This window comes from Anoplopoma fimbria, chromosome 1 (assembly GCF_027596085.1).
Source record: "Anoplopoma fimbria isolate UVic2021 breed Golden Eagle Sablefish chromosome 1, Afim_UVic_2022, whole genome shotgun sequence".
In the NCBI taxonomy this organism is placed as follows: domain Eukaryota; kingdom Metazoa; phylum Chordata; class Actinopteri; order Perciformes; family Anoplopomatidae; genus Anoplopoma; species Anoplopoma fimbria.
In genome coordinates, this window is record NC_072449.1 from 2,512,662 (window position 1) to 2,540,238 (window position 27,577).

Sequence of the window (27,577 nt, forward strand, 5' to 3'; positions counted from 1 at the left end):
GAGGATTTCTCGGCACTGAAAAGTCTTTTCCAAGAAACGGGTCTGATCTTTATTAAGAGGTGTTTAAAGGTTTTCATACACACACACTTCTTCATGTTGTTGGACGTGAACCGATAGCAAACTAGCAAAGAGCTAATGCAACTGTGTGAATGTAAAAAATCGATCCATACAAAGAGGTAAAGAAATATATATAACATTAAATGCATAAATGACCCAAAAGAGGCAGAGAAGTTTTTTCTGGAGAACCTCCAGACCGTTAAAACAATTAAAGTCCCATAAAAGATTAACCAAAGCTTATAAAACGATCACCCGCCTCCGGACAGGAAAATAACGAGTGTGAACAACAGTTGAAGACTTAATAACTCATGTTTGGTAACTTTATTGTGGGTTTTTTTTTGCAAATATGCTCAACAAATGTTTATGAAGACTGTGAAACAATCTGCTGTCACGATGTCAACATGCACAACACAAGTAAACATGTCCACCAGAGACAGAGTCTGATAGACAAGAAGACAAAGGATGAACAAGAGTTCAAAGGTCACAGCTAACAAAGTCGTATAATGCTCTAAAACATAAAGGCCTAAAGCTTTGATTCATTAAACACTGGCTGCTCTAATTAACATTGTGCATAAATATGAATGAATGAATGTAACATTGACTAAAGCACATTAGTGCAGAAGCATATTGCTGCTACCTTTTACAAAACAATATGTATAAATGAATTAGTTTTCTTGCTTTAAAGAAATCCTCTTAGTTTTATTACAAGGTGCTTATTATTACATACGACATCTTTTTTTTCTCCAAGGAACTTTTTGTGCTAAAACATCGTCCGCATAAACCTTTTATTTTACCACAAAATGTCTCATTAAAACAAAAACTAAAAGTTTGTTGGATATTATACAACGGTTTGTACGATATGTTACGCAAAGTAAACTTTAATCTTTGGTCCTCGTGTTTTCGTGTTTTCCTAGAAACATATTTCCTTCCTTTTCTCACACTATTTTAATAGACTCATCTTGTTTGGTCCTCTTATTCTGAAATGGTTTAATGGCACCTGACTGGAGATTTATCACCACATACTGCTTTTTTTTTTTTTCTTTTTTCGTGTAACAGTGCTGAATGGAAACAGCCATTTTCCTTTGCAGATTTTTTGAAAATTCTGTTAAAATTTAAGCTACATTTGGATAGAAACCTCATTATTGACGCTATTGATTTTTTTTTCCTACTTGGTGGTTTTTCTCATTCTGATTAATGTTCAATATCCAGGTTGTAATGCAATAAAATACGACTCACTGTTAATATTTGTAGTAAGTGTCGGCTCTCTCAATAAACCAACAAACATTCAAGTTTTAATGACAGATTTTGTTGTTTTGTGTTATAAAATAAAATGATAAGCAATGACTAGAAAAGTACACCATTCTAACCTGAAAACAAATCTTATTACGTAAAAAGGATTTTGTTAAAGCAAGAAAATGTTGTAGTTGTAATGATTTTCTGAGTAATTATTTAATGTTTTGGTGGCAGCAGCATGCAACAGATCAGAGAAGGAATAAGTGGAGTTTTTCTGTTTCACATAGAACTCCATCATCAGCATAAGGTAGCAAAAGAAAATCTCTTCACAACAAATAACTGTAACAGCTTCAAACATTTTCACTACAGAGAGCTGGGTGCTTATGTTCTACTAAGGCGACTGCATTTCTGCACAACAAACAGACCAAACTTCATCAAGTCATCTATTAATTAAGGCAAAATCCAGTCAAAAAGCACTTCATTAACAAGGACGCTCATATTTTTCAGCACAAACACTTTGAAAATGTGATAAATTAGTAAATCAAGCAAATAAATAGGTTAATAAATAGACAGAATCACAAGTTAACACAATGGAAATGGAATTTTTTTTAAAGGAGACCACTAATCCAGGATATAAGTGCAAAACACTGGAATGTCAGAAACATAAACTTATTTTTTCTTTTACGTACAAATTGGAATGTAACTTTTTGTAACATCAGAATCCCAACATGAATTAACGGAATATGCAGATTCAGACACGGGAGACATATTTAATACATTTTAAATGGGAAAATATGGAATTTCTTAATCTCAATACAACATGGACTCCATACTCCCCAAACAATTAATGCAAAGGAATGCAGGATTATGAGTCACATAATTTTCTCCAAGTTTTAGAACTTTAAAGGTGCTAAATTCCAAATGAATCTCCGGCAGCTAGAAGCTAACAGTGCCAACATTTGCTAACAGCGCTGACAGAGCTAACAGGCAATGCCGTAATCAGCTGTAATCCCATAGAGATGCTCTTATAATAAGATTTCATTCTCTGCTCAGGTAGATATTATTCCAATATCTCTTTACATAGATAATAAATGTTTGCTGCCAAATTAATGTGCAAAATTTCAAATTTAGCGCCTTTAAAATGTTAAGAAACTGATTTATTCTGGATGTCATTCTGGCCAGCTGCTAATGAAGATTAAATTAGCTGTTTTTTAAAGACAGTCTGTGTTAAGACGTTACAGTTACCCTGTTATTAAGACAAAGGAACAAACTTTGGACCAGTTTTCTATTTGTTATCTTTATCTGACTGGGAATCAAGCGCTGATTGTTGAGTTTTTCCACCATGAAGGCAGATTTTTCAAAGTGCAAAAAAAACAACTTTAACAATATGTTTCAAATCAAATGCCTGTAGACTTCGTTGGGCTACGACTTCAACTCTTTTCAGATGGTTTCTGAGGAAACGAATTACTTAATTTGTGAAAATCAAGTGGAGAAGAAAATGATGAGGAAAAACTCAAAAAACCTTTTGTACATTTTCCTACAAAAGTCTTTACAGGAAACAACTTCGTTATGTTTTCTTAGAAGATCTTGAAATACTTAGTAGGGTTTAGGAAAATATCATAGTTTGGGCTAAACCATCCTGTGTGGATTTTGTGGTCTTTATACTTCCTGGTTCATGATTACGTGAATTACAAAATAATAGATTTTGTGGGATATCTAGGAATTACAGCACATTAATATTTACATAGGTTTAGCTACTCACTCTGTATGAGAACAGATCCATTATAAGTTTCCTACTTTGTGTATAAATATCTGCTGTGTCAGCTGTTTTCAGGGGGACTATTTTATCAGCAAAAGTAGTTCTAGTGTAAATGTCTACAGTTAGGGATTTTTAAGAGTAACGAGGACGTTGCAGTCTGGACTGTAAGGATAGATACCACTAAAAGTGAGTAAGACTCCGGCAGTTCACTGTCTACGTCACTAATCTTCATATACATGTTTATGTGGACCCCATTTTTTTGGTGATTTAGACATTAACTGTACAGATAATTCCAAAAGGGATCTGTTAAAGGATCCAGTAAAACACCAACTCGTCACCACACTACACTACAGCATGTACTTTTCCTGAACCTGGACATATGCAGGTAAAAATAAAAAAGCCAGATACATACGATCCCCTGAGGAGGGCTCAGATTTAGGAAGTACAGCTCACATTATGTCAGAATCACATGTGGGATATTGAAGAACGGCTCAACAGAGAATACAGACAGAGAAGCTCAAATCCCAACAGAGCATTTGGGGATTTAAGTTAAAGCAAATCCTGTTTTTCTAGATTAGAGCAACAGGTGTGTTTTGTTTTTTTCTACCCAGAAACTGCGAGAGGAGATGAGGGCAAAGAGCAAAGAGCATCTGAAGTGAGTTTGGTTAAAGCCGGAGAGTTTAGCGAGCAGGAAGAGAGAGGCTGGTGTGGAGATCTTTCAGGGCTTTGCCACATGTTGAGAGCCAACCCGCCACGTTCTAGGATCAAACACAAACCAGGTGCTCTGGTGGAATCAAAGCTGCTTCAACACGTAGCTAAAGACAGGCCTCAGGAGTTTAAAGTGTGGACCGACGGGCCTCACCTGAAACACTCACTCACACTCTCATCGCAGGACATTAGTACAACAGGAGCAACTACAGATGGGTTGTTTTTTTCTCCTCACGCCAGCAGCTTCTCTGGGTTCTTGGAGAGAGTTCTCAACAGGCTCCTCTGGAAGTCCTCCTCGGGTATTTCAGGAACCAGGAACTCCAGCAGAAGGTCAAATATGCAGTAGACCAGATGTCTGAGGGAACACAGGACCAGCAGTCAGCATCTTTTCTCTAATGACTAGTGGTGTAACGGATCGTTGCCAATTCCTGATCCGTACGGATCCCTACTCGCGGTTCTTCATGCATGTGAGCCGTGAATTAAGTACACAGTTTAATGTTAACCTTCACAGTGTGAAATAAAGTTTTACTGACGATTGTTATCCTCAAATATTGAGTAAAATATGAGATCAGGACTTCATTTATGCTTTTCTAGTCTCTGATCTCTGATAATGTTACATTGTAAACAACAAGAGAGCTAGTAACGTACAATACTGAGTATTGGTTGAAGGTAAATTATAACTTTATCACGATGTGTTCACATGTAATCTGTAAATTGTAGTGTTGGTGATAAACTAGAATAAATCCAGTAGTTTGAAGGAGATGTTTTCACATTAATATAAAATAGATATTAGAGATAAATTATGATGTTTAACTTCCTAACACTAGCTCTAAGCAGATTATAATACATCATTGAAACTACTAAAGACTAGATTTGTTCAGAATTGCTCAGAATTGCTCAACAACTGACAAGTTCTCGTCTGGCAAACTTCTGTGTCCATTTAATCAAATCCAAAATGTAAATTCTTTAACAAAACTTCATGTGGAAATAGTGAAAGGTTTTGAATTGTTTGGGGTTTGTTCAGTGGATCCTGATGTCTGTCTGGGACTCCGTTTGTTTTTCTACATCTGTGAAACCGCTTCATACCGCTGCAGCTGTTTACTCAACTGTCCATTGTTTAGTGATGAAATGTGTCCACGATGTACGATTTCCAGGTGAGCTTCTCTCCGAGTGTGTGTGGGTGGAGTGAGCCACGTCATTAGACACATCTGCTTGTTAACAAAAGCCACGACGTCCAAACAGAAAACCATGTGGCGAGTATACAAAGCATGCAGGCAGATCCAAGAAGATCATCAGGTTGTTTTGACATCTGAGTGGACGTGACATGTGAGCTGAGTGAATGGCATGTCATTATTGTTGCTAGATATGTCATTTTTAGCAGAAATGATTATTTCTTGTCATGTTAGCATTCCTGTGTTGACAGGAATGAAAAGCATGTTTTTCTTTTAAACAATCGCCAAAACTACAGCGTTTATCACAACCAGAAGCTTTAAAAATGTAAATATCGTTAGATTTTCATCTTTCCGACGGTCCTTGAACGTATCATGAACACTGCCACCAGAATAAGCAGCCAGAACGAAGCTTAAAACTGTGATATTTCATCAAATACAATTTATAATGCATATCCCATTTAAAATCCCGCCACAAATAAACCGTTTCCTTTAACCAGATTCCATAAAAAACATTAAATTCTGAGCTCCTCAGCTCAACTATGAAGCCATGACCGATTCATCTGAGCCAACAGTCTTAAGGGGTGCAAAGAGCCAAGTTCTTTATATCCCTACTCCACGCATCCCCAATGCACTGGTACCCTAGGCAAATTACAACAAAGTGCAATTGTCAGCAATAAAGTGACTATTGAGTGTATTGTGTGTGTGTGTGTGTGTGTGTGTGTGTGTGTGTGTGTGTGTGTGTGTGTGTGTGTGTGTGTGTGTGTGTGTGTGTGTGTGTGTTCACCTGTTAATGTAGGGGTCTTGAAGAGAGTCCAGTGCTGTCTGCCAGCAGAGTTTGTACTTGTCTGAGCCCAACAGGTCTGAGATCAGATCTGGAAACACAGAGGATTATAAAACAATGTGTGACCAGCATTGTGTATGTGGTAAATTGTATATGTACACGTACCTGGTAGGAGTCTCATCAGACACTGTAAGGCTTGTTGCCTGGTACCGTCCTTCTCCTGCCGGCTGCGCTCAAGTCGTGGTGCCGTCGGCAGAGCTCCTCCCGGCCACACGGACTCTTGGATGACCTGCAGGTACACCACCCAGTACGAAGTGCACGTCAGGTTGGCTACGCTCACATCCAGCCATCTGAAATATACCAAAACACAACAGTGGTTTCAAGTTAGTGTGGTTGTTAATGAAATTAGATTTGATTTGAGAAGACACACCTGCCTGTCTACATCAATGGAGCTGAGGTGGAACAAGGTTTAAGTTCCTGGGAATCAGCATCACTAACTCTATCCTGGTGAAGAAAGCTCATAAATGGCTGTATTTCTTGAGGAAAGGCAAAAAACATGTCGTGCCAAGTTCTTGATAAGTTTAACAGAGAAGCCATAGAAAGCATCCTGACAGGAAACATTACAAACTGTCATGGGATGTGTACGGCCCCGGACAGGAGGGTCATCAGTGATATTGGTGACAAGAGGTGCCCGCGGAAAGCTCAAAGGTGCGTTTAACCCACAAATTTGCGCTGTTGACCAATAACAAGCCATCTTAGGAAAGTATGGACCTTTGAGGGGACAGAGAACCATAGAGTTGCACCATTCACTTTTATCTCATCTATCAGAGTAAAAACTGTTCCACAAAAAGGTATGGTTTGCAAGCAGTTGTGGGACAGGTGTCTACAATTAAAATGCATCTTTTGAATAACCTGTGAGGTTATTGTTTCGTTAGCAATCGGGCTAAGATTGATGCACTTTACTTTCCATCTTGAATAAGTCTTTATCGAATGAAATTGTGTGCCCAACAGGGCTAGCTACTGTGTTAGCGGTTAGCGCTCCAGCTACTGCAGTTCACCAAGTACATCACCAAGCGTTGGAGGCTTGACAACAGTTGGTTAACCTCTTGACTTTCAGATCCCACACCAACAGCCAATGTGTTGTGACCTTGTCTTCATGGCTGACCTCACCAGTACTAAGCGATCCAGGCTTTAGAGCAGCACCTCCCAGCAACAGTTAACCCATGCACCATTACATTCCCACAGGGATTTGAAAGTGCAGCAGAACAGTCTAGCCTGGCACAGTCTCAAACTGAGCCCCCATCCTTCCACATAACTGCTGGGTTTAAGGTCTTGTGATGAGTAAACTCAATAGGCTCTGTGTAGCTGGGAGACGTTGACCCTTTTTGCTCTGACCTGACCTTTTTTCACGCCAAGATTTACCATCTGACGGGTGGAAACGCAGCCAGTCGCCACACAGACTGGATGAGGAGGTTATTTAAAGCACGAGGAAAATGCTAAAAACAAAATCATCTCAATGTCGCTCAAGTATTCAAGCATGGTTCAGGTCAGGAGCGTACGAGATACTATTCATTTAAAAGTAGCCTGTATAGTATATACCCATAATTGTAGAAATAATGTTTTCAGGATGAGCAGACCCTAAAAACGTAACACCATGCAGATGCTGTTATCCAACATGGTTCCAAACCTCAGAGCCCTGTTAAAAAGAAGCGGGGACCACCCTCTGGGCCTAATGTTCTGCGTCTTTTGCTCACTTCATGTGGCCCCTAATGAAGTTATTTCATTAGCTTGTTCTGGCCAGTTACCACGCTGCTGAGCTGCACTCAGAGAAGCTATGGATGGACAAGACGTGCCAGCCACAAATTCCTGGTTTCCACTATTATGCTTGTTTTTATCCTCTAGTATGTCATAACAGCACAAGAGATGCCAAAGCCTTAGTATGAAGTATTTTCAATTCCTAGAGTTGCACAACTGCAGAATAACAACATTCTTGGGAGACAGCTCAATTAAATGCATATTTAAATTTCTATAACGGGCCAACCTTTTTAACTACTTCAACAAACAGGCAATTAAATAGCGGACGGCCCGCACTATGTTGATTTGAAGGACTCATTCGAAGCTGACAACACAATGAATCTAAGTTTCAGGTGCTTGAAAACTAACAAAAACATAGGATTATTACATTCCATTTCTGCCAATAAAATCCCCAAAATATAAACCTTTAAAAAAGGAAACAAATCAGGTTGTTATTAAAGGAAATTCTACACCACCACAAGCAAACAAAGACAATGCAGGTATGTTGTAAAGCGTCCAGCCTCGTCCCCAGCAACAACGGTGTATTTTTGTCGAGGCCGGTTCAAGCTCAAGCAGGTGGACAATGAAGTTTGCCTCTCTTCACCAGCTCATACCAGTCAGAGACAAGCTCAATAACTCACTCTGAGTTATGACTGGCCACTGCAAGCAGGAATATATGGACACAGAGACCTACAGTCACTGACAGCCAGACACAATAAAGAGCTGAGACATTATGTACTAATTTACAGTTCTTCAGAGAGACACTTTAATGCTACGACTGTAAATCTTCAGCAGGATGAAATCTCCTGATGGTTGCATACTGTTGCAAGGGAAAAGTGTTTATCATTCCTCAAAGGGTCTGCAGGCCTTCGCTGACTGCCACACATTCATTTTGACTATTTAGATTTTGACTCGGATTCTTGGCATTCTTCTTCAGGATTTTCTGAGGTGCAATAATTCTTTTGTTGCCGTGATACAATAAAGCGAGTTGGAGAGCTGGAAGAGTTGAACAGCGGCTGTGTCCCACTTCAATGAAACCAGTTTGCCACCAGCCGTGGCCAATAAGCCACCACTGTGAGAAATATGATGAAGACAACGCAATTTTCTGTTATACACTCTAAGAAATAAGGGTTCTTCTGAAAGGGGCTGAAGTTCTACCCAGAACCATTTGCTTCATAAGAACCTTTTCTTTGAAGATTTGTTTATCACAGGTTCTTTGTAAGACTACGGTTTCCATTAAGAACTATTTTTGCCATGGAACCATTTTTGTGATGAAGAGTTCTTTATCGACTGTTCAACGCATCTATAGGTGTTGAAAGATTCTTCCTGCAAACATAAACACAAATACTGTGATTGCTGTGGGTTGGGCAGCACCCCATCATCCTCATCCTCTGTCCAAGGCAGCTGGGCCTGGTTCCCGTGGCCCCTAGGTTGACCTGGTGAACTCTAATCCTGGTTAGGGCCGAGAAACATCTACAGGATATAAAAGGGAAGCAGGGTTCTCGGTAGAAGCCACGAATGGTTCTTGTTTTTACCCCTTTGGAGGTGAAATGGTTCTGGACAACACTTCTACAAAGAGCTCTGAGTGGTACCATGACAATGTAATCGTGTTTTCATTTTGTATTGATTTGTTTTCTGTTGTGTTTTATCAGTATTTAAATTGTATTCGAGTTTGTCTTGCTTTTGTTTGTCCTCACTGTTGTTATATTGTCTCGTATCCTGCTTTTGCTTTGTAAACTTTGGTTTTAAAAGGTGCTATATTTTCTGTAGAACCTCTCATAAGAGGTTCATAACAGGTTCTGGCCTAAAACGTTCACAGATGGTTCTAGATAAAACCTTTAAGTTGGGTTCTAGGGAGAAACCTCTAGAAAGGGTTTCAGGTGGAACCTTTATAAAAGCTTCTACAAACAACCCAAAGTGTTCTCCAAAGAGGGAGGCCGGAGAATTCTCATGGTTCTGTTAGCACCTTTATTTTTATGAGTGTATACACAGTTGAAGTTAATCATTGGGCTACAACAAAGAGGAAGGTCCGACTTCACGGATGTCATGTACAAAACGAATTTAGTTTACAAAACGGTCTCAACTCACTTGACCTGAACACAATCCTCACCAGCTATTTGAGTTTGATAATCTGCCACAGAACTGTAGATCCAAATTCAAGTCAGTGGACCTTAAGTTGAGATTTGTTTTGTCAGCTGCGGTTTCGTAGGTCAAGAATGAGCTACAAGCTCAAATAAAATGTGAGTTCCTCGTTTGTTGAACATTGACACACAATCAGGGTCTTATTAAAGGCACCCTGTGGAGAATTTGACCTGTAGCAGCACTATGGATCAGTGTTTTAATGAGTGGGTCCGCATTTAGTTTTGTCTCGTGCATGAGGACGCACATGAATACGCAAGGGTGATGCGATGACATTCTTGTGGTAGACAGATGGCAGTGACACAAAAAGGTATGCAGCACTGTGCAAGCAGAGACAGGGAGGAAGAAGTCCACTGCAAGTTTGTGAACATGGATGTTAACAAATCGGGTTTCATTATGTTAAAAATATCAGCTTTACAAATGTTTTATGAGGAAGGAATTGCACAAGCAACATTTAAAAAATTCATGTTCTTTTAAGTTTTCCGTGAGCACTTTAAATAATTAAATCAATCAAACATATTTGTATAGCACCTTTCGTATATATTAGTGCAGCTCAAAAACAAAACAAAAGATAAATAAAACAAATTAAAAGAAATAGAAATTGAACAACTTGAAAACAATGCACACGAGTCAATAAATTGAAGGGTTAAAAACAAAAAAACACAGAATTTTAGAGTGATTTGATGCTGAGAAATAGACATGAGATTTGCTTTTTTAACAGTAATGCTTTTTGTTACTCTCTCCAGTGCGAGTGGGGCATTCACGTTTTTAGTTTGCACTGTGAATTCTGCTGACACAGCACATAAAATAAACAAAATCAGTCGCTCCACATCCAAGCAGGAAAATGACCCTGCATAATTGACAATTAAGAGTGGAAAAAGTGACAGAGGAGTCAGTTTGGGTGGCTGCATGAGCAAAAGTGAAGGGAAGCCAGTATTCATTTGGACAAGTGAGTGACACAATTAATGAGCTGTCTGCAGGTTGGCAGCAGAGTGTGATGGTTGATGCTTTTCAGACGGCAGCTCGCTGGCCTTGATGATGTTCATTTAAAAATTACATATTGCCATTTGGCTCGGGTTATGTTAGCGTGTCTCATTTGTCTAGAAGATAATTTTCACATGACACAAACACACACACACATGTCACTGTGTGACAGAAGTGAAGCATTATACATTTTAAATAGTGACTATTAATTAGACATGCAAAAACACTTAAAACTTGAAAGTAGATTTAGTTAATTTGATGTAATTCTAAAATTATTCAATGTTTTGTTAGTCGCTCGTTATGTGAGTCTACTATGTTAATGGTAAATCGAGTATGTAGGAATTTCCGAGGCATTTTTGTCTGTCTGCAAATTGATGGTCAGTTGTCCACCATGAACAAAATAACCCTGTTGACATCGTCAGGTGGAGAGCTAGTTAGCGTTAGCAGTTAGCAAATCGTTGGCAGATCAGTCCTGCTTGGCTAATTAAGGAAAAACTAACAGCTAACGTTAAGGGAGGTTGCATTATGATGCGTTCAAGCTCTATTCAGTTAAAAACAGTGTAATGCTAAGCTATTTTATAACGTTATCAAGATATGTTCATGTCGGGAAACTGTTATAAATACATTAATCGTTTCAATTGTTATATATGTATATATATATATATATATATATATATATATATATATATATATATATACATATTCAGTCTTGTCCTGGTTGGTTATATGTGGAGACCATAAAAGTGTTTTGAGGACCTTCAACAAATGGGAACAGATAGAAATAGGGTGTGTTTTTTCCCGTAATGTTCATCTGCGTTTATGGAATGGGTTCCCAAAAATAACCCACTGGTTTAAAACAGAGTGTCTCAATCGAGCTTCACACTTCAGTTGAAATTATCACACTGACGGTGTCTGGTCTGGGATCTGATTATAATTGAGGACAAGCAGCAGACCGACTATACAAAATGTTCCAGGCTGTAAATTTCCATCAGCTGAGACCGATCAGAATATATTCCAGATAATGAAAGAAGTTATCAAATACTAGTCAGACTCTCCACTGGAGGTTCAGAAGGACATGTCAGGATGTTAAAGACAGACTCGTGTATCAGACTACAGTTATTGATGCAGGATGTAGAGTCAGAAACACGTTTATATCTTTGTGGTTTCTGTTAGCGCATCACAGCGTACACAACAAGTCTGTTATCTGAAATGACCTCCACATGTTTTAGCTGCAGGCAGAGTCTCTTGAGTATAGTATGAATACAATCCTCAGACTTCCTCTCAGAGCTTAACAGGATGAAAACACACACCAGCTTCTCTGGATCTGATATTCAATCCCTGTGGCTACCTTATAAAGATTTTGACAATGTTAGTGCTGATATTGCACAAAAATGTCACTCTATATGCCAGGTGTCTGACGTTCTGTTGTAACCGGATCATATGCATAATATTAAGATCAACTCTTTTTTCATGTACTTTAGTGTTTTGTAAAAAATAATTATTTATTTATACAACATGTGTATTTATAACTTTGCGCTGTAGCTTTTCTCAAATAAACTAAAGAGTCGGACCAGGCGGCAACCTCCGGTTCTGCCGAGTGAAGTCAATGCTTCTTGTCTTAAAGCTGCATTCTCTCTCCTGTCCACCAGGGGGCGACTCCTCTGGTTGTATAGAAGTCTATGAGAAAATGACTCTACTTCTCTCTTGATTTATTCCCTCAGTAAACATTGTAAACATGAGTTTATGGTCTCAATCTCTAGTTTCAAGTCTTCTTCAATACAGCATGATGTTCATTTAGTAAATGATGCTCCATTTAGAGTCAAACAGACCATAAAGCAGGGGATGCTTTAGGGCGGGGCTACACACTGATTGACAGGTCGACACCAGAGACGTATACGGCGTCTCTACGTCACTCCTCAGTCCAAATATGGTCACTTCCTGTTCACTGGTTAAGGTTAAGGTTTCAAAACATCTGTCCACAAACCAATGGGTGACGACAACGTTTTTTTTCCCAGGTACTTTGAGGTGACGGGTGGATTTGATCACCTCCCGAGGGCTTTATACCAAACGTTAAATGCTACGACCTTCCTCAACTCCAAGGTCAAGCTGATCAACCAAACGGGCGGCGGCGGAGTGACGGTCACATACCAGGACCGGTTCAACTCCAGCTCCCTGACCAACCTGGCGGCGGACTACGCCCTGGTCACGGCTTCGGCCAAGGCAGCCGTCTTCATCGACCAAGCTGGAGGCCCTGCGCTCCGTCCATTCAAAATTGCAGAACTCAAGGCAGAAACCAATGGGTGACGTCACAATGACTACGTCCACTTCTGACATGCAGTCTGTTGTTCAGGCAGACACGGCTTGCATCTCTAAGAACAGCTTTTGTGTTGAACAATGACACACGTCTTGATCAATTTGTACAGGTGAGAATGTGTTCTGATTTTACAAAAACTGTGTGTGGTGGATGTGACTTACTGCTGTTTACCCCCGGTTCACATTAAGACTTCCATTGTCAGTAAATGGTCTTACATCAGAGAGAACAGCGGGAGAACATGGAGATGTTGAAAACAGTTTACATCCACACAGATGAGTTCATTTATCTGTGGCCTGAATCACCGGTGATGTAGTCACACAGGCAGGGAGTCATGTGGAGATGAGCTTTGTATCAAAACCACATCCAGAGAATTCCTGATTAAAAGGACAACAACCTTTTTCTTATTATGAACACAGCAGGACATCTCTTGAGACGAGCGCTCAATAAGGGACAAGTATGACAATGGAGAGCATCATTTCTGAACAATTTGACAGGAAGGGTTGCCATTGGGAACCATTTGGAGAAATTGCCGACAAATTCTTGGCCTTTGCAACCACTTTCTTTATCTTTATAAAGAATTGGGACAGCAAACTGAAAAACATTCCCAGATGAAATACAATTGGGAACATTTGTTGCATTAGTGGTACTTAATGATTGCTGTTACATTCATGATATTTTCATTATTAAGTAAGAGTATAACTGCATGGTATCTTTATTAAAATATAAGGTGCGTAGAAATCCCAACTTTCCATTCAGATGTTGCAACGAATAAATGTTTACTAACTGCCTGATACAAATATACAAGGTCAAAGACACAGCTCTAAAAAAATATTGTACATTGTTTTGTTTCTTTGGCAAAAGATTAAGTCAGCGCCAGGTGCTCTGTTCAGTTTTAGAAGCCGGGATCAAGTTAGAGGTCATTCAATATGATGAAGTGTTAATTGTCCAGCATTAACTGCCAACACTTACTAAGAAGAGTCCCGAAGAGAGAAGAAGATTAACTCTTCATCTGTTTATACACGAGATACACTATTTGTGGAAATACTAGCATGATGGTGTTTACTACCTGTGCTTAAACAACATGTTTCCCATAAGTAAGATGAACTTGGGCTTCACACCCAAGAAAGATACTTTTAGATTATTTTTCGCCCTTCAATGAATGCCGTGAGATTACTGAGATTACAGCAGTACATTTGGTTGGTTTACAATTTCAATTCTGTTTTCTCGCTCACCGGACCAACAGAAACAATATGACAATAGTGAAGTCCTTATTGGTCAAATGAGAACTGTTACACCTGTTAACCACCAAGTAAAGTAAGGCTTCTTCACTGAACAAATTCACATATTAACTGAACCAGTAAGTATAATGTTATATAAGAAAACCATGCTAATTTTAGTGATTTAAAAACCTCTCTACACCGAATGTCGTCTTCAAATGCAAAATATTGGCTCCAATTCATTGACCAATGGTGGATTCTTAAAGGCCAATATATTAACGATAGTTTGGAGCAGGAAAAAGAAATGAATCGGCCGATACCCTTATCCATTAACATCCTTGTCTGGCTGTCTTGCGTCGTGGAAAAAAAACAGAAAGTGTTGCATTCTATATTCAAGAGACAATTTATATGGGAATAAACTTTATACATAAAAAATATCGCTGATGTCGTCCGTAAAACATGATTCAAAGACTGTCATGTATTTATGGCTGGAAGGCAACGCCCCTTTACCAACTGTAGATACCATGATGTGAGCAGAAAACATCAGGACGCAAACCGCTAAATTGCTTTCATTAATTTAAACTGTACAATTAACTATTAAGTAGCGTAGAGATCATAGTTTGCGTAGCAGCAAACTGCAAAATCTGATATGTCAACGACATGTCGGCGAGCCTCTGTTTTCCACCTGCTAAACGCTCTGTGTGATCGGGCCGTAGAGACTCTGCAGCACTGAGCACCAGCTGTTTTCACCCATCTGTGTGATGTGTCTGCTCCCAGCGAGGCGTGCACATGCACACTCTTCTGGGCGTGTGCACGTTTAATGGTGGGTCTGGTTTTATTGGAGACCGGTCGTGGCGCCGTCGTCCCCCCCCGTTGGCCGGTCAAAACACAGACATGAGATGTTGCAGATCTGAGCCAGAATTTAATGACAAATGGCTCTCGGGGGTTCACATTAACACCGACCTGGCTCCATGTGTGTCACATCATAGCAAACAGGAACAAACACTGAGACAAACATCCACACACACACACACACACACACACACACACACACACACACACACACACACACACACACACACACACACACACACACACACACACACACACACACACACACACACACACACACACACACACAAACTCAAGGGTCAAGGTTCCTGCCTTAGTCCATGCTGTCATTACCTTTACAATCTTATGGCAATCACCAAAGAGATTACTTTTCCCTTTGGCCCATACAACCACACACAGATTTAGATGCACACACACAAACAGAGAGAGAGCCTTCAACTAATTAGGGCTGACAAATGCCGAGTAACTCTATATGAGAGATTGCGGTCTGGTACAGTCTTAGCATTATTTCTACCATGAAAACCAGCAGTTAGTTTTCCAGCTCTTCTCTTTCAGAGAGGGATATTTTTCAAGCGGCCAACCGATGTTCTGATCTCTGCTTTGGGCTTAACGTGGCTTGAATTCAAGAAAACATGTTTACAAAGTCACATTGATACAAAAGCCTGGATCATCTAAGGAGAGGATTGCAAAAAATATGTGCAATTCAGCAGTCTGCTTCTATCAGCCCAGCGACTTTTAAAAAAAACGTTTCGCTGGCGTTTTAAAGATGCATACAGCGCTGATCATAAAGAAAAGGGCCGATTGATGCAATGCTGATTTAATATATTAATAGTGTAGCAGTGATATTATCATCATAGACTGTATATAAAAGTGGACGTAGTAGATTTGGCGCCACTTATCGGTTTGTAGAATGATATTTTGAAGCCTTGAGTTACGCGTTTTGGCTGTAGCCATCTTGGCTTTTTCGCAACCAGTCAACAGGAAGTGACCATATTTGGACTGAGGAGGAGTGACGTAGAGACGCCGTATACGTCTCTGGTGTCGACCTGTCAATCAGTGTGTAGCCCCGCCCTAAAGCATCCCCTGCTTTATGGTCTGTTTGACTCTAAATGGAGCATCATTTACTAAATGAACATCATGCTGTATTGAAGAAGACTTGAAACTAGAGATTGAGACCATAAACTCATGTTTACAATGTTTACTGAGGGAATAAATCAAGAGAGAAGTAGAGTCATTTTCTCATAGACTTCTATACAACCAGAGGAGTCGCCCCCTGATGGACATCAGAGAGAATGCAGCTTTGAGACATGAAGCATTGGTTTCACTCTTAAGAACTGGAGGTTGACGACCTTAGACTGCCTGGGTGAAAAGCTTGCAGCTCACAGGAGAGAGCAGAGGGACGTAGCCAAGCTCCTCTCTGTGGTCCTGGTTTCTCCTAATGCTCTGTTAGGGCCTGCCAGGAAAGAGACGCTTACAGGTGACACACTATAATCCCACGAGGAAAATCCCCTCGAGCGTGGCCCTCGAATTTCCAAAGATACAGTCGCAGAGAGTCGGAGCATATTATATTCTCCTCCTCCTGTAATTCAGCGTTGAAGTTCCCTTGGCTTCTGAAGCCAAACTGAAAGTCAATCAGGGAGATAACCGGCCAATTTTGGTGAAACATTAATGCTCAGAGAATTCCTTGAAGCTACAGTTGAAATAAATATATCACTTATATAAACTGTAATTATACTGCAGCTATTCACTTTTTAAAATGAGGATAACACTTTTTAGCGGGGTATAAGTACACAAATCAAAACACCATAGATGTATATGCTGATTTCTTAACCATTTGAATTTGAATTTAAGTTTGGCTTTTAATTCTTCACAAGTGACACACACAATAAGAAACCCAAAAGGAATCCAGCTACACCCACAAGCTCAAGGGTCTGAATCAACTCGTTTAAATGAACTACAACGAGCCTGACACAATCAACGACAATCAAAAAAAAAAAAGGGAGATGCTTCGAATACTTGGCAGGAGTTCAACAATCGGTGATGCAAGAGAATCTCAAACATGAGCTGAGCCGGCCAAACACTGTGCATGTGCTGGACTCCAGTGGGATTTGTTTTAGTTACCATTTATGGAAAACACAGACGAGTATAACCAGGTTCCAGTTTGAGCTAAAATAAGCCGACAGACAGTTTTCGACAGACAAGACGTAATCGCACAAGTATGTCTCTGGAGACGGAAGCCGAACCGTGGCGTTGGAGACTCATCTCAGGCCCCAGGTGAGCGGCGGGAAAACAAGACACCAGAGATGTGAAGAGGCCAAAAGGTCACTTCATTCAGCAAACATCCCGACAGCATTTTAGCACCAAGCACTTGTGCTCTAACTTTATCGAGAGTGTGGACAATTATGAGACATATTCTCTTTCATGTCCCGGGGAGGGAGGATTTCGTAGTGTCCCCTACAACTGTCTAACACTAAATAAGGATAAAGGGACACAGAGTTTTGACCGATGGCACTCCGGGGAGATAAGCTTGTTTCATAACCTTCACATGAAGTGACCCAGGTATTTGACCTATAACGTCCCCTCGAGACCATTACATAGGTCTGTAGGAATTGGAGAGCAACTGCAGACTGCTATTAGCCTGTAACAGAAGACAATATTTACATTTCAGAAACGTCCGTGGATGTAAAAAAGGGATTAATGCCCCGAGCAAACGTGATAGTGACATGACACGGGGCACGATGCCAAGTGAAACACAGGGTGAGATATAAACCACTCAGACAACCCGAGCCCACTACGAGGTGTCTATCCGAATGTGTCTCATCTCAGGAACAGTTTGTCCAGTGGACACCTCATCCACTCTGCAGGGCCTGATAGATGTCCTGTACTGTTATGTAACAGCATCTTCCCATCCAACAGTCCCTCCTCTTCTTCCCACCAATACCAAATCTGCCATGTATAGACCAACAGTCCAAAAAATATCAGACCTGCCATACTAAAAAGGAATCTGGTTTGAATTGAACTTGGCTGCCTGCCATGCGCTACTCTCTTGAAGCCGATGCGGTAGTGTCTTAAAGCTGCATTCTCTCTGCTGTCCATCAGGGGGCGACTCCTCTGGTTGTATAGAAGTCTATGAGAAAATGACTCTACTTCTCTCTTGATTTATTCCCTCAGTAAACATTGTAAACATGAGTTTATGGTCTCAATCTCTAGTTTCAAGTCTTCTTCAGTACAGCATGATGTTCATTTAGTAAATGATGCTCCATTTAGAGTCAAACAGACCATAAAGCAGGGGATGCTTTAGGGCGGGGCTACACACTGATTGACAGGTCCACACCAGAGACGTATACGGCGTCTCTACGTCACTCCTCCTCAGTCCATATATGGTCACTGCAGTTAATTTGCGGTGAAAAAAACAACATGGCCATTGATCCGAGATGACGGCAGCAAAATTGCAGAACTCGAGGCTTCAGAACTTCCGTCCACAAACCAATGGGTGATGTCACCATGACTACGTCCACCTCTTATATACAGTCTATGCAACACAACAAGCTGTTAACACTGACAAAAGTCTGCTATTACGTAACAGCATCTTTCCATCCAACCCTCCCTCCTCTTCTTTCCCACCAACGCCAAGTCTGCCATGTTTAGCCCCGCCGTCTGACCACCGGCAACACTCAGCCCTGAGAGCGAATTCCTGCTGACAGGAGAAGCTTCCAGGCAGGGTTTTCCATTTATACCTCACGCCTCGGCCCAGGACCCATATGTCAAGGAATAGCTCCAGAACAGAGGGCCGTGATATCACCTCCTCGCTGTGAAAACAGCCAGCGGTGTCAAGAATCCTCCTGAGTTGAGGATGGATCGTTTTTTGGGCCAGTCCTTTAGAAGAGATTCCCCACATCGCTGTCACTGAGAATCATTAGGTCTTCACAGTAACACGGCATGAGGTCTTCTGTTATGTTAAGACGTGATTGAAAAAAAGAGCTCTGACTTTAGTAATGTCAAGCAAAGGTGCCAAATTAAACACTATGTCGAAAATAATTAATTCTAAGAACAACAGCTACAAACGTCACAATTAGAAGATTAAAAATAGTCTTCAAAAGCAGACTCGTATGACTATTAGAACCTCAAACTAAATATCTGCTTATACATATTCGTACATGTAGTCATTTTAGTGCCTAAAACAATTCATTTGAGCAATTATTTTGTTCTCTCTGGTGGAGATGGCAGCACATTCAAAGGCTAATGAGGCTTTTGACATGAATAAACATCGCTACATATGGATCTGCTCAACTCGTGACAGCAGCATGGGGCTAGCTGGAGACTTCAGTTGGGCCTTAATTGAACTGTGATTGCTGTGGTCTCTGTGTGGGTGAATAAGGGGAGCAAAAGCGATTTAAAAATCTCTTTGGATTTCCCAAAAATGAATTGCTTATCTTGGTCGTACCACACTTGGTAGTAGAAGCTCAAAACGAAAACCACAAAGTTTATTCATTATTTAATTCATACTTTCTTTGACATTTTATTTATACTGCCCCTCATTACACTGTGAAAGAATGTTTATTTTACAGTGAAAACGTGTCACATGTCAATGACAAGGTACTACAAACTGTAAACCATACTTTTGTGTTACATTTTGACCCATTTACTTATTTATTTTCTTTCTTGATGAACCAAAACCCTAACAACAAGGAAGATTGTGGGTAGATAATGAGAATAAATTTAAGTCATACCCACTATACTAAAAGGAATCTGGCTTGCTTCTCTCTGGAGCCACGGGTCGCATTTTACAGTGTTTTTTAGACATACATAAAGTTGAAATATACGCACAACTTGTCAATGTCACTCTTGGTCCAGGCAGCCAATCAAATCAATCAAAATGCAACGAAAGACTGACAAGATGGATTGTTGCGCAATCTCGTGGTATCGTGAGAATCAGAGTGCCATCCAGGGTTATTAAAAATGGTATCTGGCTTTGTTACGACTTTCATTTATTTAGTTAATCTATTTGATGACATGGTCTTCACGATTTCATCTACATGGGCCTGAAGGGAAAACATCATGTAAGGAATGACTACAACAACCAGATTAACTTTTAATATTGTTGTTATGGACACAGCATGCTTCGATGCTCTGAGGCAATCCATCTGCACAAACCTTCTGCATTCAGAGGCAAACTGCCAACACTAAAACATTTAAAAACAAATTATGAAATAGCATGGACTCATGGTGAATAAAGTACACTACTTATAAAAGCCAAGGTTTTGTTAATCTTGTTAATGTTAGAGTTCTGACCACATCTCCGCTCCAAATGCCACAGTGTGGTCACAGGCTGAATAGTGCAGCAGTGAGATCCGAAAAACCACTTTTCTCGAAGCCAAACAACTTGTTGTTCACCGCCGGTGAAACCCAAGCGGCCAACTGTGTGTCAGATGGAGATCCCAGGGTATTAATTAACAGAGTCGCTGAAGCAGAGACAGAGAGGGCAGAAGATTGAGAGAGTGAGAGCGCTCTCTATGACAACTGTTGACAAGCTTTAAATCCTCCGTGCTGCCCTTCATCTCCACCTCCATCATCAAGCTGTCAGCGGGGACTTGCGGTACCATTTGATTTGTTTATGGAAGCATTAATACGGCGTTTTTTAGGGAGTAAAAATAAAGAATCATGTCACTGTGCGACAGGTGCAGAAAAAGGACCGGCAGAACGGAGGTGCCGCATTAGTTTAGAAAGAAGGAAGCCCTGTAGACCAACAAGCACACAAGAAAAATACATCATATGCATGGAAGTACAGCAGCTGTTCATTCTCCAACTAGGTGGAGATGTAAAAAGTCAGTTGCCGCATTCCCCCTGCATGGTACGGCAAGGCTCTACTCAATTTGACTCATTTTTTGGGGGGTTTTCCATTAGCAAAAGTTGTGGATGGTACCTGGTACTGTTACTGGCACCATCTAGGTCAAAATTCCAAGCAAGCTGATATCTTACTAGAAGGCGGAGTTAAAACACTGCAGACCTCTGATTGGTCAGAGAAAACTCCCCTGTACAATTGATTTAAGTTTGGTTTCCCGATGAAAGGATTCAGCGAGTGTCTCGTTGAAGGTTGTAGTATCTGTAGTTATAATATAGAAATAGAGCAAAGCACCTGGTACCAAAAGTGAGATGAGTTGAGCCGAACAATGCTGTGGAAAGGAGTCACAGTCCAACGGCCAAACAGCTGGCAGTGAAAATCTGAACCATTAAATGCTATTAGATTAATAACAATCAACAATATTGCATCATTGTCGCCTCCAATCAACTTTCTTTGCAGCCAATGTCACGTTAGTATTGGAGTGTCAAAGGGATTCATTCTGTTCTACACTCTCACACATCCATCTATGGAATTGATTTCACCATTTTGAAGGCCGACATGATCTTCAGTACACTTTCTTGAACGTTTAACTGACTACGTTAACATGCAACAATATTCTAGTTTTTGCACATAGTCCAAAAAAGACAATATTTCCAAATAAGCTGTTTACATGGCTAATGACAATGAATATTCCACTAATGTTCCCGTTGACATGCAGCCGTGCAGAATCAGATGATTTGTAAATTAATTAAGTTATGTGTTCCAGAGGCGGAGGACTTTTTGGACCGTGTGAACTCAGCCTCACTCTTTCATTCCTTCTCGTTGAGGTATTTGTTCATATCCAAAAACCTTTTGATATCCAAGTCCTTCATGATGTTTAACAGTAGGAGTGTTTCTCCTTCTTTTCTTTTGGACATGCATCTCTACTCCAGCTTTACAAACTGTTGGCTAGTTGGGAAAAGAGACGTAGAAACCTCTATAGAGACTCATATAGTGAATGAGCTGTACAAATGTCCAAAGAATGGTCCTAAAACCTGAAGAATATCAACATATACCACATGAATCTGAAGATGATCCATTTAGAATAATTCAGAATATCCAAAGGGAATATGATGTTAACATGAACCATATCAAATTCTGAATATTGCCATATTTGGAATACTAGTGGAATGACGTTGTGCATGTAAACCTAGTCACTTTCAGGTATTTGTACTGATAAGATCAACAAACAGAACATGTTGTACCCCGATTAACGCTGGCGTAAAGTGGCTGCACTCCTCTACATCTACAGCACTTCTAGTCACTGACAACAACCTGGCTCCGGATGGATTTTCCATCCAGACTGCCGTCTCAGAGAAAGAGACTATATTCATCTTAAACTGTCCCACTTTCCAGTCCATAAAAATCAGACATCTCCCAAACCAGGGCCTCGCCTTGGACCCCATTTATAGGAGCAGAGAGAGAGAGAGACGGCTTTTCCAGCCAGACCTGTCACACATACACACAAATACACACATTTGGCCTCTTGCGTCCTGGTTTCATCTCACACACACACACACATTAAACCTTCTCTATCCACTCTGAATTACATTCTGACAGATGTGCATCTACTACATCTGTAGAGTGGCATGGATCAGGTTTCTACCGCCTGCAGCTTCTCTTTGCTTTCCAGAAAACAGCTGTCAGGTTGTATTAGAAAAAACATAGCCGCTCCGTCTGACTTTGGGACGGAAAAAAGTTGAATTACACTATATTTACATTACTAGGATATCTGATCATGTTGCTATGGCAACAGAGGCGGTAGCTCCCATGAATTTGGCTACATTTTTTTGTTTGTTTTTTGTGTTTATTACTGGAGCATTAATGGCCTATGACTATACATTAATCAACGTCAGAGAAGGAGGCATGTGGAAGCTAAGCTAACCCAGCTAGGACCCGAGGCTACGCCACTTCCCAGCATGCTCCTGGCTGTCTAATGTCGGGTCACAAAAGATAATATGGATGAAATAAGAGTTCAGGAAAAAAACATCATTTACATCATGGTGCTTGGAGCTCAAACATCAGTCAAAGTTGATGGACAATGGGTTTTTTTCTCATGTTGAATTTGTAGTTTGAAGATGTCCCACATGTTATCTTTTTGAATTTGCATGAGGAGGAATGTAAACAGCGGCAACTAAAACAATTCTCTGGGCAAAAAACTGACTATATTCTTTGTGTACGAGCGGGAAAACCCCTTAAAAAAAATGAGCTTATAAGTTGTTTAAAGCTGCACGGAGCTCTACCTCTTTGTCTCTTTGTATCTCTTAATCAGATGGGAGTGCATCCCGAAATTCTCAGGCACACTTCTGGTAACAGTCAGTGAATCCTGGCCGAACACAAGAGCACCCTGACACGCTAACAATTTACTTTTTCCTTCTGGTCGAGTGGCTTTTATATCATTTTAGTTTGTAAAGGACAGAATGCTGCTTTACTGTGGAATTTTACTTTATGTAACATGTTTTCAGTCCTCATCTTCTTGCCGTGTACTACTTTGCATTTGTTTTTTAACTCTAGTGAAAAATATTATATGAACAAAGCCGTTCACATGTTGTGTTTTTTGCGCCCTGGAATTCCTTCTTGTCGATGTAGACTAAAGCGTTTCCATGTTTTTAGTCGTAGTGGTTCATATTTGGGAACACTGCAGCGACGAGGATCAACCAATCAGAGCTGGCAGATATCTTTTCTTTTGTCCGTAAATATCCGTCTACAGTAAATGAATGGAGGAGAAGTAAACTACCCGGAGCTTTACGATCCGTCCCACGGAATAGTTTACTTGCTTCACTCTTTGAAGGAGGTCACAAAATCCGGTTGAAAGGTCAAACTGAAGATGACAAATCAAGCAGTGAAGCTACTGTGAGGGATTTATGGTTCTGGAGATCCATTTATCTTTGTTTAGTTTGGTCAGTGAGGCTTTCTGCTAATTAAAAGCATTTTCATCATCATCATCATCATCATAGTCATCGCAGCTCGCAAGTTTTGGTTGCTTAGTAACGGCAGGTGCTGCAGTAACGCAACCCCTCCCCCAAGTTTGTGTTTTGAAGCCTCAATTTCTTGGATCTTGGACAACTTCTGTCGCCATCTTGGCATTTTTGCAACCATTGAACGGAATCGACCATATCTGGACTGAGGAGGAGTGACGTAGAGACGCCGTATACGTCTCTGGTGTCGACCTGTCAATCAGTGTGTAGCCCCGCCCTAAAGCATCCCCTGCTTTATGGTCTGTTTGACTCTAAATGGAGCATCATTTACTAAATGAACATCATGCTGTATTGAAGAAGACTTGAAACTAGAGATTGAGACCATAAACTCATGTTTACAATGTTTACTGAGGGAATAAATCAAGAGAGAAGTAGAGTCATTTTCTCATAGACTTCTATACAACCAGAGGAGTCGCCCCCTGATGGACAGCAGAGAGAATGCAGCTTTAAGACACTTCCACATGGTCTTCACTCTGCAGAACTACAGGTTGCCTCCTGTTAGAAACACGATGTTTCTATCAACCAGAGCGTCTCCTCTGCAGAGAAGCCAGCTGATGAGAGGAGATACCCGTCTCACTGTAGAGCTGTCACTGCTTGCTGACAGACAGGCGGTCCTAATATAAACGAGGCCAAACAAAGCAGCACAAGGCCTTTCATACTTCTTAAAAATAGAGGAGCCCCGGGTCTCAATATAAAGATAAAGGATATTCTGGTCCTGACGCCCCGGGGGAACGTGAGGTCACGGCGCTCACACCGCAAACACTATATAGAACCGGAGAACATTGTCCGCATGTTTTGAGTTCACTGACATCAGGAGCTAAATGCGACGAATGTTTGGGGAGTTGATGTCGGCCGTTCTGGAGCAAAACTCTATTACACAACAAATGTCATGGTGAAAAATATACTTCAGGCTCGTCTCATTTTGGTTAAGTGTTTATTAGCTACACTGCATGGAAAGTGATTTTTTTTTTTTTTTAAAACACGGACCACTGCAGACGCTCGTAGCCAGCTCTAGTCCAGAATATGTACTCTCTCCACTAACGACCGTACGTGAGCCCGAGTCCCTCTCCGGCTCATAAACAGCCCTCTCAGAGGAATCTCCACTAGGAACCATGTGTTCTCATGTCCTCAGTCCACAGACTAAGCCGCCCCCACCCCCACCCGTGATATGTAGAAGTTTCCATCAAGCTCATAAAAAGCATTTTGAAGAGTCATTCAGGGGCAACCGTGGTCAAAAGGGAGAAGAACATTATTTGAATTGTTGGTGCAGGTTTACTTTGTTTTTAAATATAAACCAGCTTTTCATGGAGGATGGGGAATATATCTACAGTTTTGTCTCCGCGATATTACATGAACAAACATCACGACTATGTTTACATGCACCAAATACTCGATTTGCTAAGCTGTTTACATGGCTCATGAAAATGAATATTCCACTAATATTCGCGTTTATCTGCAGCCGTTGATTTCAGATCAACGTAAAACGATCCCGTTGATCACATCAAAATATGAAAGCAGCAGGAGATGCTTGTGCAATGTTGCTTCATGCGTCAAAATATGTTTTCATCAAAGTGTTCCACAGGCGGAGGACTTGTTGGACCGTTGTTCGAATTTTAAAATGCAAAAAAAGTAACAAAAAAGTAAATGTACAAAAGTACTAGCCTGAAAATGTACCATCAAGTACCAAAAGTATTAGTACTCATTATGCAGATAAAAAATTTAGAATAACTGGATTAAAATGATGAATGTGTTCATCACCTTAATGGTGCAGATGGTAAATGTGGAGTTCCTTTTAGTTTATTTAAATATATTTTATATTTATCTTAACTCTTCCCCTGTGGACCAATAACTCCTTATTGATATAATTATTTATTTATTGATTATTTATTGTATATTTGAATCTGTAAAGTAACTAAAGCTGTCAGATAAATGTTGTGGAGTAAAAAGTACAAATATTTGACTCTGAGATGTAAAGAAATACTCAAGTTATGTACAAGTACTTAAGTACAGTACGTGAGTAAACACTTGAGTATTTAAGTGATGAAACCAGGATGTGGCTGGTTTGTAGTGAGACGAGGTGTCACTGATATATATTTATCATAACACTCTTTTGTTAAATGAAGATATTGTGTCACCTGTTAATAAAGGTCCCAAACAGCAGCCTGATGGTCCTCTGGATGTTTTCTGTGCACAGCCAGCTCCACTGCTCCTTCATCAGCAGACACAGGATGTTCAGAGCCACCTCAGCCAGCGCCGTCTCAGATGCTGCACACGACAAAACACAAGAAAACACACAACTCACTACGACGTACTGCAATAAGTACTGCGTTATATGCAGAGATCACACACTGTGTACAAAGATGGAGGGAAATGTATGCATCAAACATAATCATCTGTTTATTCTCTTTGTGATGAACATGCAGGTCCAGTAATCCCATCAGCACCTCTCTTCATACGTGTATTAACACTGCCCTCTAGTGGTGAGATGATGCTGGTGCTGCTTATTTTTTTTTAAAAATTATTCTAGCACTGTTTAATCAACCACGCTCCCCTTTATTTAAATGTACAATGTTTTATTAGTCAAAACTGTCTTTTTGTCTATCGGACTGTCCCTTTAATAAACTGATATATATCCTGCAGATAGCACTGGAAGGATGGTGATCTGCAGGATGCATGTAAGTTTATCTTGCAGATCACCATTCTTCCAGTGCTATCTGCAGGACATATGTTAGTTTAAGTGCATTACAGGGACAATTCATACCAAAAATCAAAAGTACATATTTCCCTCTTTATCCCTGACCCTGTAACTAAAGATGATTCAGAGACTTTTGTTGTGAGTCGGTGCTAAATATCCATAGCAACTGCTCACAACAAAGCCTGAGGATCATCTTCAGTAACAGGGTCATGAATCCGTATTCATGGCTCTCAGTCCGGTTCGTTGTTTGGCTTTTGTGCTCAGGTCAACACTACCAGGAAACCTGAGTGAACTTTGGATCAAGCTGACTGAATACTTTATGTCACATGTATCCCCCTGCCCCGTTCTTACCAGGTTCCTGTCTGTTCTTTCCCCTCAAGCCGTCGTCCAGATAGCCTCCGAATTCTCTCATCACTGGACTGTCCTCCCTCTCTGACTCCACTCGGATGGACAGTTTCTCTTGTTCAGTGATGAAGGCTTGCAAATCTCCAAACGACATCCCGTTAAACACCTTCGACAGCGGAGAGAAGAAGGAAGTAAAAACTTTTATCAGCCCTAAAAAAAAAAGGAATTTTAACACCGAGGCATCAAATAATAACATGTAAGTAACTTACTGTGCTGGTTTGCTCCGAGCTGAACAGAACCGGCGGTCTAATGTCCGAGCCGTTCATGAAGGGGATGTTTTTACTGGAGAACTTCAGACGAGACCTGAAATCATACAAACAAAATCAACTCTGTCATTCATCATTGTGCAATAATTAAACATGCATGATGATTTTTTTACACTGTAATATACTGTATATATTATTATTGATCACTATTTTGGCTTCCAACAATCAGGAGAAAATATTCCACTGACATATTGATGCTTAAAATGTGTTTTTATCATAGAAAACTCAGCTGCATATCAAACCTAAACTAGCATCCAGCCTACAGAGAAAAGACGGGAGAAAATGTTCTGAATTCAGGTGAAGAAGAACCTTGTTTAAGTCTTATTTTGACGCAAATATTTG

At 40.4% G+C, this 27,577-nt stretch overlaps 1 protein-coding gene across 1 annotated transcript in view; it reads right to left on the bottom strand.

The window, feature by feature from the left end:
* Positions 1-373: 373 nt before the first annotated feature.
* LOC129108060 (sorting nexin-19-like) overlaps positions 374-27,577 on the bottom strand; it is a 33,866-nt gene continuing 6,662 nt past the window's right edge. The window contains exons 9-14 of the mRNA XM_054619744.1: positions 27,179-27,272; positions 26,916-27,075; positions 26,005-26,134; positions 5,876-6,060; positions 5,714-5,801; positions 374-4,112 (exon numbers count right to left, since the gene is read on the bottom strand). Of these exons, the coding sequence (XP_054475719.1) occupies positions 3,989-4,112; positions 5,714-5,801; positions 5,876-6,060; positions 26,005-26,134; positions 26,916-27,075; positions 27,179-27,272 (781 nt within the window). The 3' untranslated portion in view covers positions 374-3,988. The remainder of the gene's footprint in view (positions 4,113-5,713; positions 5,802-5,875; positions 6,061-26,004; positions 26,135-26,915; positions 27,076-27,178; positions 27,273-27,577) is intronic.